Here is a 14,388-nt window from a genome sequence, read left to right on the forward strand (position 1 = left end):
CGGAGGGCTCGGCCACCCTCGCAATTAGCGCTGCCGCTTGTCCCCGCCGGCTGCGGGCCGTGCGGGAGCGAGGGGCGCGGCGCGCTCCTGCCGACGGCCGGCGCTGGGGGGGGCGGGTGTCGGTGCGGGGAGCGGGGTGCCCCGGCGGGGGGTGTCCGTGTGCGTCGTGTGCGCGCGCCTCCCCCCCCCCCTTGGTTGCCCAGGCGAGCAGCGCCTCCGCCTCGTCGATGAACAAAGGCGCGATCGTGTCTGTATTAATGCCCCCACCCCGAGGGGGCTTCGGGGCAACTTTCCCCCGGGCCGACCGGGGCGTCTGGGCGGGGCTATGCTAACGAGGGGGGCGTGGCCTCGCCCCCGCGGCGGCGACTCGCGGGCGGCCATTGGCGGCGACGCGGCGGGAGGCGGGGGGGGGGAAGCGGTGACGCGATGCAAATGTGTGGGCGTGGCGGCGGCGGCCCCGCCCCCCGCCCGCCGGGGCTGCGGGGCTCGTGTTCGGCGGCGGGGACAGTCAAAGTGGCTCCCATAGGGAGAGACGGCGAGTCCGCCCCGGCGCTGCGGGAGAGGGAGGGGGCGCGGGCACTGGGAGCCCCGGGGTCTCCCTCCGTCCGTCGGTCCGCGCCGCCGCCGCGGGTGCGCCCCTCTCGCTCCCTTCCCGGCGTGCGCCCGGCTCCGGCAACTCGCTTCCTGCGCGGCTGAAGGAGGGAGGAGAGAGGAGAGAGCGCTTCGGCTGGGAGAGGAGAGAAGAAAGAGGGAGAAAAGAAAGAAAGAAAAGAGAGGGGGGGGAAAGGGGGGGGGAACTTGCCTCTCTTGTCACTGGAAAATGACACTTGATGTAGCGGAGCCTGCCGCAGCTCCCGTTCGTCCTATTGTTTCTTAAACTGCCATCTGAGATTTTTTTTTTTTTTTTTTTTTTTTTTTTTTTGCCTGCTGCCATCCGAGGGGTGTCTTCATACAAAAGGGACTTCAAGTACTCCTCCGGCTTGCGAGCGCTGCAACCAGCCCCCAGCACCCCGCCAGCCCCTCCAAGCACCCAAACAAACTGCACACGCAGCAAACAGCAGCAACAAAACCGGGCTCTGATTGCCTCTGGATTTTTTTTTTTTTTTTTAATGTGCGTGCCTGTGTTTGCTTTCTCTGATTTGCTTTGATTCCAGAGAACAACTGCAGAGAGAGAAAAAAGAAAGAGAGAGAAAAAAACATATAACAGTCCGCCTGGCGATTTTATCACTTTTTTTTTTTTTTTTTTTTTTTTTGAGTAAAGAAGGAAGATTTGCGCTGTTGTTTCTGATTCATGTTTGGGATTCAGGAAAGCATCCAGCGGAGTGGGAGCAGCATGAAGGAAGAGCCCCTCGGCGCGGGGATGAACGCGGTGCGGACGTGGATGCAGGGAGCCGGCGTCCTGGACGCCAGCACAGCCGCTCAGAGGTAGGCAGGCTCCGCGCCCGCGCCCCGCTCCGCGCCCCGGGGCGCACGCCGCCTGCAGCGCTGCTCCCCGCGGGCAGCGCCTTTCCCCCTGCACCAACAAAAAGCCGGCTCTGGAGCTCTGCTAACAGCAGTGAGTTTCGCGTAGATGTCGCCAGTTAAATATTTATCCCTCTTGTCCCGTAGGAATGACTTTTTATTAAATAATAATAATAATCATAAAGGAAGAGGCGAGTTTCGCTAGGTAGGAGAGGTGGGTTTTAATCCCTCCAGCCCCTTGTGTTCGCGCGGAGGAAGGAGTTTTCAAAACTATGTTTGCTGCTGATTTAGTCTTAAGATCTCCAAATGACACTTTCCTCCTCCGATAAGTAGCGAGCTGTGCAGGGATGTATCCAAAATATATTTCTCTCCCTCGCTTTCTTATCCTCGTCAGAATCAGCAGCCTCCCTTCTTCTCCTCCGATAAGCAAGGAGTTTTGCAAAGCTTTCTCCAGGAGAAATTTAATTCTAAGCCCCTTTGTAAAACCGCTGCAGCTATCTGAGATTTTTTAAAAAGAAATCACTTCAAATAGGAGGTGGATTTGGCGAAGCTGCGCCCAGCCTCGCTTTCTCTCTTATTTCTCCGTCTCCCCATCCTCTTCCCCGTGAATAAAAAAAAAAAACACCAACCAAAAGCCCGAACCATGAAGCCGGATTCGCAGCCTGAGCCCTAGAGCCGGCATCAGCCAAGAAGTTTAATGTTGACATCTCCCGGTGTCTCCCACCTCGCCCCGCACCCCTCCCTTTGGAGACCTCTAAGGAAGGGAAAGTTTCTGCAGGGACAACCCTGAAATATTTCAAGTTGTCTCCTCGGCTGCCGTCGCGGTGTTTACCCACCACTCCGGCGAGGGGGGGGGGGGGGGGAAGGCTCGCAGGACTGAAACTGAAAGATAAGGCACATGGGCGCTCGGGTGACAGCTTCGAGACGAGTTTGAGAAGTGGCAGGACCAATGCCGCTTCGCGGGGCAACGCGCCGGCGGGGCTGAGCGCGGCTCCCCCGCCATGCAGGGCCGGCTGCGAGCGGGCACGGCCCCTGGGGAGGGTTGGTGGGTGCCGGGGAGGGGGGGGGTGGGTAGGGGGCTGCTTGGCTCTTCGTCTCGCCGCAGGACGGGATGGGGTCGCCTCTGTGCTGCGCTCTCAGCTCCGCGGGGTTTCGGCGTGGCCGCGCTTGAGCGCGCCTTTGCCCTCGCCCGGAGAGAAGAGCCCCGGGGCGACTAGGGGGAGGGCGGCGGGGGGGGCATGCTCTCAGCCCCGGGGGAGCCCAGCCGGGTCCCGGCGGGGGAAAGCACGGGCCCGGGAGCCGGCTGGGGGGTGTGGGTGGGGAAGCGTGAGGCCGCGTCGTCGGGGCTGCCGCTAACCCGCGTCCTTCTGGTCCCAGCGGAGTGGGTCTGGCCCGGGCTCACTTCGAGAAGCAACCTCCGTCCAACCTGAGGAAGTCCAACTTTTTCCACTTCGTCCTGGCTCTGTACGACCGGCAGGGGCAGCCCGTGGAGATCGAGCGCACCGCCTTCGTGGGCTTCGTGGAGAAGGAGAAGGTGAGTAGTCCGGAGCCCTATGGGGTCTCGGCCGCCTCTCCTGGGCCCTCCCCGCTCTGCTCCCCTCAGGGCCGCGGAACCGGCTCGTCCCGGGAACTACCTCCGCCTTCCGGGCGCCTTAATCTTCCCCCGTCGGAAGGAGCCGGGGAGGGGGTCTCCCCTGATCCCTCGCTGTTCCTGGGGCAGGGGAGGGTGTTGAGAGCTGCCTCGTCCAGCCCCGGGGGCACCCGGCGTGTGAGTGATGGAGAAATTTCATATGATTTTTTTTTCCTCTTTTTTTTTTTTTTTTTTTTTTTTTTTTTTTTCCCCGCTGGCCTCCCGTGTCCTCTTTGACTTCAGGAAGCCAACAGTGAAAAGACCAACAACGGGATCCACTACCGCCTGCAGCTGCTCTACAGCAATGGTAAGGGCTGGGAGTCCCCGGTGTCAGCCCCACCACCCCTCGCCACCTCCTCGGCTGGAAAACCCACCGGAGGCCGGGGAGACGCTGCCCCGGCTGCCCTCTGCTCCGCGCATCCCTGCGCTCGGTGCCTGGGCGCAGCCCGGCGGCGGTCAGCGCTGCTGGGACGCGGGCGGCCCCGAGCCCTCGGGCGAGCCCCGGCGCGCTGCCGCCGGCCGGCCCCGCTCCTCACACCTCTGCCTTGTTTCAGGGATCAGGACGGAGCAGGATTTCTACGTCCGACTCATCGACTCCATGACCAAGCAGGTGGGTGCTGCGGGACGCCCGCGGAGGAGGAGGAGGGTGTGTGTGTGTGTGTGTTTGTGTGTTTGGGGGGGGGGGGGGTGGCAGCCGTCGGGGCGGCCCCCGGGTGCGTGGCGGGGCGGCCCGCGGAGGCGAAACCCGCCCCCGCCGCGAAGCGGAGCGGCTCTGCCCCGGCGGGGAAAGGGGTTGCCACCTCCCGCGGGGCACGGCCACGCTCCCCGCTCCGCACCCGCGCAGCAGTGGGGGCTGCAGGGCCCAGGCGCGGGGACCTAACCCCGGCGGCGGGGCGGGGCGGCGCGGAGCGAAGGGTCCCCGCGGGACCCTGCCCGCCGCCGGGCTTGGGAGCTCCGAAAAATATAGGCGACCCCGGGCTGGGGCTGGTTTTGCGGCTTAATTAGTAAGAATTAACCTCCGCCCGCCCAGCCCACCAGACGCCGTCGGCACCAGCCGCGGCTCAGGCGCGGGGCTGGGCTCGTCCCTTCGCGCTGCCGCCGGGTCCGCGGGTGAAGGGAGGAGCGACCGGACCGTGGGACATTTGCATGTCGGAATAGCCCCCCGAAACGGCGCAGGGTCGGGCTTCGGGCAGGGCTGTAGGGCAGCAGACCTTGTCAATAGATTAACGCTCACTTTAAGCTTGCTCTTTAGCTTCCCAAACAGAGTAATAACGGGCGTGCCTACCTGTAAAAAATACTTTCTTGTATGAAAACAGTGTTCTTACAGAGAGACTGAACAAATCGATTCTCTCTCTTTTAAAAAAATTTGCTACTCTAGCTTTTTCTTCTGCGGTCAGAATATTTTTCTTTTATGTTGTGTTTCTTTTAAATAGTTGGGATCGCTTTTAAGCCTTTGTATCCTTAAGATACGTTTTTCTCCTCCTAATCTGTTTTACTTGTTAAAGAAAATTCCTAAATTTTATTTAGGGAAAACATTAAGTGTTTTTTTAGACGGATAGGAAAAGTCAGTCCCTGTACGTTGTCTTTAGGGAAAAAACTCTTGGCTTGTATTTGGGTTTCTTTTCTAGAGCAAAACATAAAGCTCTAAGGGCTGAGTTTGTTTTAGAAAACTCTCTTTGATGGTCCCAAAACATCTTTTCCTGCTATTGAGAACTGTCTTTCAACAGAAAAAAAAAAAAAAAAGAAAAAAAAGAAAAAAGGAACTTGGATGGATTTTACTAGACAATCAGCTCTGCATCTAAACTCTGTTAAACTATACGCTTCCAAACGGAGCCCATTCCCTGTAGGAATTAAAACAGCAGCAACGTACTGTTCTTCATAACAAGTCTTGGAAAACATTTGCTGTCATTCCTTGTTTTTCAGGCACAAATTGGTTAGTTTGTGTTAAAAGTAACAAAATCTTCCTGATACATGAACTCTTTTTAGTCATTTTGGAGCTTGTGCATTTCACTGTAGACCGTATGAGAGAGACTATCAATAAATATTATCTTTAAATAGCTTTCCTATCGTTACGGAAATGCAAGAGCCTCTGTTCATAATCCTGTTGAAAACAGAGCCCTGAACTCATGTAGAGCAGCGGATTCAAAATAATTTTCTTAACAAAGGCATCTTGCATATGAAGAGTTCATCCTAAGGCACTGTTTGACCTCTTGGTCTCTCATTATTATCAAGTCATCAGAGGGTCTTTGGAGAGAAAGGGGGGAAAAAAAAGCCCGAGATACAGTTTATTTGTAAAACCTATCATGTAGCTTTAAAGCACATTCACAGTGAAGAAGAAGAAGAGGAAAAAATCAGTCTGATTTCAGGAAGTCTTACAAAAACAAAGTGCAAATTACAGATTTTGGGGAAAGTGCAATGAGAAGCAAGGATTTAAGAACAAAAGCTTTCTGAACTTAGATTAGAAAATGAGGAGTGAAAAGCTATTTTAGATGCAAACTTGTTTGCTTACGTATTAATTTCATGAATATAATTTCTTTAGGCATGACCATAATTGTTTATGAAAAATAGGGTATTGTCATGTCAAAACTGTGGCATGTGCCGCTCTGATTTTTTTGGGGGGCTGGGGGCTAAATTCTCCCTCCTCTTCTTTTTAAATTCTTTCTTTTTTAAAGTGAAATTATTTCAGAGTTGCGATCGCTTCGGTTACTGAATGCTTATTAGGAAGCGAAGTACAACACATGGCAGAAGCTCACCCAAATGTTGAGTATATCATTTATATTTTACGACAGTGAATTATATAGAAGATTCTCAAGTAACTTTCAAATCATCAAACTGTAATTAAATATTGCAAAGACTGTCTGAAAATTCTTTAATTTTTAATGAAAGTTAAATGTATATTGTCAGTCTACTTGAAGGTGTAGTATTTTAATGCATGACGCTCAGAACAAATTGGATAATGAAATGATTACTTTTAAATGAAACTGTTGCAGAAGCTTACATGTTTCAGCTGGCAAGAATCTTCTTAATACTCACACACGCACGTTCACACACTCAATAATTGTGAATTCCCAGACTGAAATTACAGCTACTCTGAGGTTTCTGGTGGCAAATTAAAAATCCCACAGAAGCAAAGCTTGAAGGAGTTAGGTTCCCCAGATCATACAGGAAGGTATTTGGGGCTCTTTTTTTATATTATTTTTTTTTTTTAATATGGACACATCAGATTTAATTGTGTTCTCCGTGTCTCACCGTTATGAATTGCAAGGTTTTGTACAGCTGTGGATTATTAAGTTAGGTAAGATAAAATAAAATCTGTTCTGCAAATCAGACCTATATTTCTGGATATAGGGTTGTTACTTGTAGATTTAACCTAAGCGTCCCATTAGCAGCATGCATTAAGTGAGCAGGTAGACAGGCAAGGCTTTGCTGGGCTGGATGCTGTGTGAGTAAGAAATAGTAGCTCTTCCTGCTCCTATAGAGTTCTTGATCTGAGTAAGTCAGCGATTTGTTTGTGTGGCTGTGCCCAACTAAGAAACTCATGGCAAGAGCCCTGCCATGGGTGGAACATGGGGATCTGCGTGTCCTGGTGTGTGTCTGTGTGCTCTCTGTCAGCTGTGATGCAGTGTGGGAAGCAGGGCTGGAGAGTGCCGTTACTGAAGTAACCAAGAATCTTTTGTGAGCTACATCTCAAGGCAGATCTAGGGTGTAGGTATGATCCATACACACACTGTCCCAAACCATGACACTTGTCTGCACGCACGCTCCTTTGTAGCCTGGGCTGCTTCCGAATGGGAAACCCAGTCGGGATTGGTCTCAAAGTGCATCAATGCAAGTTATATTCAGGATAATATGCTTGGCCTTTGGTGGTGGCCCCAGAGAAGTGTTGGGTAAGATGGGAATTACATGCCTTTGAGGAGTCTCCCTATGTTTCCAAAATGTGCCCCCGTCATATAAAAATTGTAAATACTACGCACAAAGCGTTAATGTTGCGGGGAAGTTCTTTTCAGTTAGGGTAACAACATTTGGCGTCAATACTGGCTTAATTACATTTTCTTTTATGTTATCTTGGCACCTCATTTTATGTCGGGATCACATTCCTAATGCGTTCAAAACCCTGTAGGATCCCAAACTTTATAGCTGTTGCTTTCCGTAAAGCAGCAGCTCCTACCGCAGTAGGTCTGGCTCTAACAACGATGCATTTTGAAATTGCCTGCAAAACGTGAAATATGTCTGCTCTAATAAAACCGGAGTTTTTAGGCAAGTCTAAGGATTTTAATATGTTTACGGAGAAGAGATGCCTTCTATTTCTTCAGCTGTATTTTCATAAAGTGGAGATATTTCACTATTAGGGAAGATGGAGGAAATAAATCTGAAATACTTGTTCCCCACCCATTTTTCCTTCAGCCGTTCTCATCCATAAGATATAACGGATGCTAATATGGCTCAGGCATCTTAAAAATCATAAGTTTTGCATGATAGCTATTGTCTATTGCGGAGAGTCCTCATGAGTCAAAAATCATTCCTTCAGACTTAGACTCTGTTTATATTTTGCTTTTTTCAGTACTTTAGCTCTGGATGCAAATGGCTTTTCTGTTGACTTCTCTATCACTCTCTGATGTCTGCGGATATGTGATCAGCTCTCTGTTCTGTGCAGAGCATGGCCCTTCTCTGGCAGCTACATGCATGGGAAAAAAAAAATGTTATCAATAAGTTCAGAGGAGCCTCAGCAGACTCGGGGAAATTTCACACAAACATAAAACAAAACCTAACCCTTGTGACGGGGAAAGTTTACATTGCACCAGATTTTAGCAGCTTTCTTGTGCCTTTGGTGAGATGTCAGAAGCGCAGGTGATTTTAATTTTCTTGTACAGAGAGGAATGGAGAAGTTTGGAATTTGCATGCATGATCAGGACCTGTGTTTGGGAAAATGTAAACTCATCACAGTGGAAAATGTGTTGTTTGGAGTCTGAGGGTGAAAACAAAGCTGAGGATTTTGGAGAGACTGCCTGAGCCAGATGGCCTGGTGCATTCCCAGTCTGGCAGCCCAACTGCTCCCTCCTGTATAATATACAGCCATTTGTTCTGGGATATTTACGCTAGAGCTGTTTCCATGTGAATGTTTGAAAACCATTAAAAATGAACATATTAGGAGAGATAAATTTATTTAATTTGTGTGAATACGTCGATAAGCAGGCTGTGTATCAAAGGCAGAGGGAGACTGGATAAAATAATTAGATGCTTCTGAATTCTGCATTGAGAGATACAGCAAGAATGAACCGCTCTTGCCCTGGGACCCAGCGCTGTGCTGCTTGTCCGGGATAAGCCTCAGTGGGATGATACGAAATTTTGCCTGGGGAAGGGGTAGAAACTTGGGTAATTAAGGGTTAAGTATTCAAAGCCAAATAAATGTAATTCACAGTAATTTCTGTGTAGATACATAGTGGATACAAGCCTAATCCTCTCTGGGTGAAATTCTGGCCCATCTGAAGTCAATTGCAAAGCTCCTATTGAATTCGGTGGGGCCAGGATTTTATTTTCTCTCTGTGTGTATGGCTATATACGTCATTCCAAATCATTTTAGTTCTGTTTTTGAAAAGACCCTTATTTTAACGAGTTTTTCTTTCTCCTTTATTTCAATAAAGGAGATAGTTTGTTTTGTGAAACAGATGAGGAATTTGAAAGCGAATGGATTTAGATGCATGTCGGCGATTTCTCTCCTTCTCTTACTCTTTTAAAATCGAGGCCATGACATAACTGAAGAATATAACGACCATGATCTCATTCCTTCAAGTCTGTTTTTTGTCCAGTTTAGAAAGCAGGATTGCTTGACTGGCAAACTGACACGACACGATGATTCTGCCCTCGGTTGTACCAGCATAAATCTGGATTTATTCAGGAATAGTTAAGGACAAAATCTGTCTCTATATTTTTCTAACTTATTTGACAACCCTTTTACGGCTTTATCGTGCCGTCTTTACTGTGGAAAAAGTGGATTAAATGAGAATGGTGGCCTTGACTTTTATATTACCCCCTTCCCTTTTATTTTAATTTTTTTTTAATGAACTCTCGCTCTGAAAAGTTTTGCCGAATTGTTGGACACACTTGTCTAGAAATGACTGCGATGTGCTCAATTTAGTAATTTTTATTTGCTGGCAAGCAGTGAATTGCATTTGATTTAACGTTTTTATGCAGCTTTATTTAAATGCAAGTGAGGAAGTCTTATATTTTGACACTAATTTTTTGGGGCCTGATTTTGAAATCTGTTTGTGCATGAGTGATCGTTACTTATTGGGACTTCTTGTAGAAAGGTTACCTGGGTGAGTAATGGCTTACAAAATGGAAGGTGAATTTGTGGGGAATATTTAAGTTGTTCAGGAGAAGAAAAGCTATTTTGAAACGCTTATGAAATAAGACTGAGTTAAAACTACGCAAAGTAAACAAAAAGAAAAAACCCCAAAGTCTATAATTTTGCATTTCCTTTACTGGTGTTTTGTTGTGCAACCCTGATGTGTATTTGCAGGCTTATTTTTAGCTTTGCTGTGGTCTAAGTTTATACAGTATAACTTTCACTTTATCTCTCATTAATGTGATCCCTGTTTGACAAAATCACGACGGTGTTAGTGCGACAAGGAATCCTGCCACAATCACCCTGTTTTAAACCCTGAACTTTAAAAAACAATAAGTAAAAAAAAAATTAGGATACTATTCTTAAAAGGATAGCTTTTCAGATCTTACAGTTACAAATTTTCACAACAGTAACGTTAGAGACCTTTTCTGTAAAAATACTTCTGGCAGCTATAACGATCTGAAACTTTAGCAGTTCCTGTTTCCTTTTTGAAACTAATTGTAGAATTAATGCTGTAGAGCAGCGCAGTTTGCAAGACGGTGGAGTATCTGTAATGCTCTCGGGCAGCCATTCATGGAAGTAAACAGTTGGCACTTTACGCACCCGTTCGCACAAGTAAATTGGGACATAGAAATGGGAGTTGGGAATGAGTTGCTCAGAAATGAACTCAGCAATTCCTCCTGCTTCCTAGAATTTCCTAGAAATTCCTGCAGGAATAGTGTATGTGGGATTATCTGAGCTTAATGCGGAGGAAAAAAAATGTGCATGGGTAGAACATCAGTAATTAAATGCAAATAAAGTGAAAAGCAAATCCTTAACATAGAGGAAGGCAGGAGAATGTCATGCACGCAAAGAAGGGATCACTGATGCTAAACACAACAGACAAGGTGATTATGTACCACAGTGTTGACTCTGCCCGTTCATTATTGCTATTTAGTTGAGTTATTTAAGCGGGTACCTGGAGGTTAAGTAAGCATAGCAGCAGGAAGAGAAGAAGAGAGAGGGGAGGGGAAAAAAAGAAAGTAAATTTTGTGTTATGGTTTGTTGTTTCTAGTGCTTCCTTGGCTTCACTGGCAACAAGATAACCCATACTGGGTAAATTTCTTTTAAGATTTGAAAGTCTGAGAAGAAGGAGCTAAGTCCAGCAGTCCTCTCTCGGACACTGTTCCCTCAGTGCCATGCTGTGATTGTCTAGAGGTGAATAGGGGCTGGAGGTGTTTGTCTCCGCTAAAGGCCATGGGGGTAGATCTGTGTTTTACCCCCGTGCTCTGCACTGTCAGAGACAGATTATTCTTTAATTATTGATTAAGCCCAAAAAGTGCTGTGAGCTCCCCCCTTGCCTTGCCTGTTCCACTGCCAGGTGGAATCTGATTTGGGGTTTTCTGGAGTCTTTGCAATGTCCCTGCTGACTGACCCCATCAGGTATCAGCCAGTTACTTTGATTCCCTGGTCTTGGCTGGACGAAGCTTGTCCATCCCCCCCCCCTTAATGCATGGAAATGAGGACCTTCTGAATTTGTCCCACCTCCTGATGTAACACGTGGGTGACTGTAGTGCCATCTTCCAAGGCTTCTTGCAAACCATCTGTAGCTCTCTTGGGCACGGATGTGGAAGTACCTCACGGTGGGAGCCAGCAACCGAGCAGGGATTGGGGTCCCAGCTGGGGTCAGGAGGATTTGCTGGTCTCTGTGCTGTGGGGACCCTGTGTGCGTCCTGCAGCAACTTTTGTGTCCCCTTTATACGAGTGCTGGGTTCACAGGGTTTATGCCTCCCTGGTGGGAATGAGGGGGCAGAAGTCGGTGAAACTCTGTACCCGTTAGCTGCAATGACACCGGCGGCCTCTGTTTTATCTTCTCAGCAAAAAAACCCCCACTGGCTCTTAGGTTTTAGGGGAATGCACTCAGCAAAACCGAAACCAAAAAATTAAAACTAGCAAAGATAACACAGCCCTGTTCCTGATATTATTTATGGCATCATTAAAACATTTTATAATGGGTAGTATTAATATTGCATATTACTATTAAAATGGAAATGGTGTTAAAAATCAGCTCATGCTTCTTCAGATTGGTGTGTACTGAGATCCATGCCCTCTTTGCAGGTATAACACCTCTTAGCCTTGGTGGGTTATATTTGTAAGGACTGGGAAGACAGTTCATATGATTTTACTTCATCATGTGTTAAGATAACTTATTTTTTCTTTGTATTTTCCACACTTCTGTTTCAAAGTGGTCTCATTCCGTAAAAGGTATTTCATCCACGTAGCGTACTTCTGTGTTTTATTTTCAGTATCTATTTTATCATTAGCTTTAGGGATATCCATATCAGATGTCATTTTATCTGTAGTTTGTTCCACAATTTCTTCTTTTTCAGTCTGTATTTTAAAGGCTGAAAAGGTCACACCAAGGTCAAGGGTAGAGCTGATGCTCAGATGCAGGGGTGGTACTCCCTCCAAGGCTGGAGCTCTAACCACTGATCCCAGCTCTGGAGTGGCACCCTAAAAGATTTAGGAACCTCAGTGTTACCAAAACATACTGTTGCAAAGGCAACTTGTTTTCACTCTTGTTTTGCTGCTGGGAGGCTGGTGCCTGAGGCCAGGGGTGGTTAGAAAACATATCTTGGTCCTGATCAGATGGAAACCCTGTACTGGGCGGGCGTGAGCACTAACCTAGCTAGTGTGTAACACCGATACCCTGCTGTCGCTGCTGGTTCTGCTGGTGGAGCATTGAAAACGTGGATGCTTCTTGAAAACTGTCTTTCCGCAGTTTTAGCTTAAAGGATTCTCCCCCTGCTATCTCAGAGTCAAATTTCTCAAGCTGATTGATCCTCTGTTTGTTTTGGTATCCTCTGCTCTGGTAGGGCCTGCTGCTCACTTATTTATATCCCTGTAACTCCAGAGTTGCTCTCTGGAAAGTGGTGGATCACGAGGTTCAGGGGGAGAATCAGGCCCAGGCACTTTCTCAGGAGCTACCAGGAAAATGCCTGGGCTGTGCAGCTTCTGCAATTAAAAATACATGAGCTCTCTCTTTTCTGTCTTTTTTTTTTTTTTTTTTTTTTTTTAATGAGTAGGACCCAAAGTATGCCAAGCCTTGCTGGTTTTTTTCTTTCTTTCTTTTAATGCTTTTAGGTTTATATTTTATTCTGAATTGAAAAGAATATTGTGGTTGTCTTGACTACTAAAAAAACCCATCCTACACACCACTTGAGAGATGTGCAACGGAGAGGAGGGAATTTAGCTGAATTCAGCTTGTGTTGTTTTCCAACTGCAAGTCTTGGAGCAGGTTCGGTGGAGATGCGTTTTCTTTAGCCTGCGACTTGGCTTGCAACTCCGGCTGTGCCTTTGGTTACCGCGATGCGCTTTTATTTTCTCCAAACTCAACTTGATGCACAGCTAAAAATGTGTTTTGTTTCTAGGCGATAGTATATGAAGGCCAAGACAAGAACCCAGAAATGTGCCGAGTTCTACTCACGCATGAAATAATGTGCAGGTAAGAAATACCCCGCTTCCAGTTAATTAGTGATGAGAAGATGAACGTGTCTCTCAAAATCTAGGTTGAACCTGCATCTATTTTCAGACTTAAATTTATCTTTCTTGCATTAAACTATCCCAAAATAACACAGTTCAGTGTGTGTAATTAGCAGCAAGGTCTCAGTCGTCACACTAGTTTTCAATTATTTATAAAGAGTTATTCTTAACAGAATGCTACTGGTTTTCCTTTATACACCGTAGTGCATAAAAGGTCTCCTCACCAAAATTAACAGTCAATTATAGTCTTCTAGCAATAAACATCTCTGCCCTCAATTCCCAACAAAAACTCCTCGGTAAAATGACAAAATAATGGATTTTGGTATTTTTTTCTGGATGTTCATTAAGACTTGGGTCAGGAGACCTGTTTTGTCCCGGTTGCTGCTTCTGCAAGGTCCCTGTTCAGCCACAGCGAAGCAGATGATACTCCGCCATGCAAAAGATGTCTTCTTGTTCATTTTCTTTAAGCCTCCCCATGCAGATTTGGCTCTGCCCTGTGCTCTCTTCCCCAGAACATGCCTTCCTGGGGTTGGTCACTTCAGGACAGTCAAATATCTTCTCTCCCAAACACGGTACTTCTGCAGCTGCTTCCTTCTCTTTTCTGGCTGATTGAAATAGGTGAAGCCTCTTCTACTTCCTTTTTACTGCAAAGAAGGCAGCATCTTCTCGCAGACCCCTCCGACACCTAGGAGAGCTTGACCTTGCAGTCTCATTAAAGTTAGTGGGTGTTTTTTGCATGTCTGAAAAAATCATTTGTTACATGTTATTTGATGGCAGAAAATAATTGCCTGGTGGAAGACGAGGCGTTCTTGCATAAGCTCATTGTTACAATCAGTTGTTTTAAGACTGTAAAAATGCCATTGCATGCGTTGTAACTTTTACAAAACACATTTACTAAAAAGGATTAACTTGAGGGTAAAAACTAGTACCCACTTCTAAGAGAATAAAGTTGGATGAGGGATTCCTGGTGGGGGACAGTCGTAGACAAAATACTCAGATGGAAACTCCTATGTTGGTTGATTTTTTTTTTTTTTTTTTTTTTTTTTCCTTCATTCTTGGTGATCTGCATGGTTTGTCCTCCATGGCAGCTCCACCCTGATAAAACCCTGCTCAAGGGCAGTGCCCTGCTATGCTGTCAGAGAAGGAACTGCTCTTCTTTCTTTGCCAGCCTGGGCAAAACCCCTTGCAGCCCCCCAAATTCTTGCTTGCAGGATTTGGGGAATTTTAGTTTTCGTGTTGTATTTTTCTAGGCTGCTTCATTCAGTAGATTGACTTCTTACAGGAAACCAAAGATAACCCATTACAGCCTGAGAAAGATCAGGGCAGACAGGTGTCTCCAAGAGGTGCTTGAGCTTCTGCTGCTGTTGGGAGCAGCAGCATTGCTTTGCTGAGGGCTCACAGCCACTTCTCCCTTTCCAAATGGAAACCC

At 47.3% G+C, this 14,388-nt stretch overlaps 1 protein-coding gene across 16 annotated transcripts in view; it reads left to right on the forward strand.

The window, feature by feature from the left end:
* Positions 1-1,291: 1,291 nt before the first annotated feature.
* EBF1 (EBF transcription factor 1) overlaps positions 1,292-14,388 on the forward strand; it is a 278,880-nt gene continuing 265,783 nt past the window's right edge. For all 16 annotated transcript variants that reach the window (XM_086471112.1, XM_086471113.1, XM_086471116.1 and 13 more), the window contains exons 1-5: positions 1,292-1,425; positions 2,839-2,995; positions 3,335-3,398; positions 3,646-3,701; positions 12,848-12,921. In XM_086471112.1, the coding sequence (XP_086327238.1) occupies positions 1,292-1,425; positions 2,839-2,995; positions 3,335-3,398; positions 3,646-3,701; positions 12,848-12,921 (485 nt within the window). The remainder of the gene's footprint in view (positions 1,426-2,838; positions 2,996-3,334; positions 3,399-3,645; positions 3,702-12,847; positions 12,922-14,388) is intronic.

Source organism: Leptosomus discolor, chromosome 10 (assembly GCF_034619465.1).
Source record: "Leptosomus discolor isolate bLepDis1 chromosome 10, bLepDis1.hap2, whole genome shotgun sequence".
Classification (NCBI taxonomy): domain Eukaryota; kingdom Metazoa; phylum Chordata; class Aves; order Leptosomiformes; family Leptosomidae; genus Leptosomus; species Leptosomus discolor.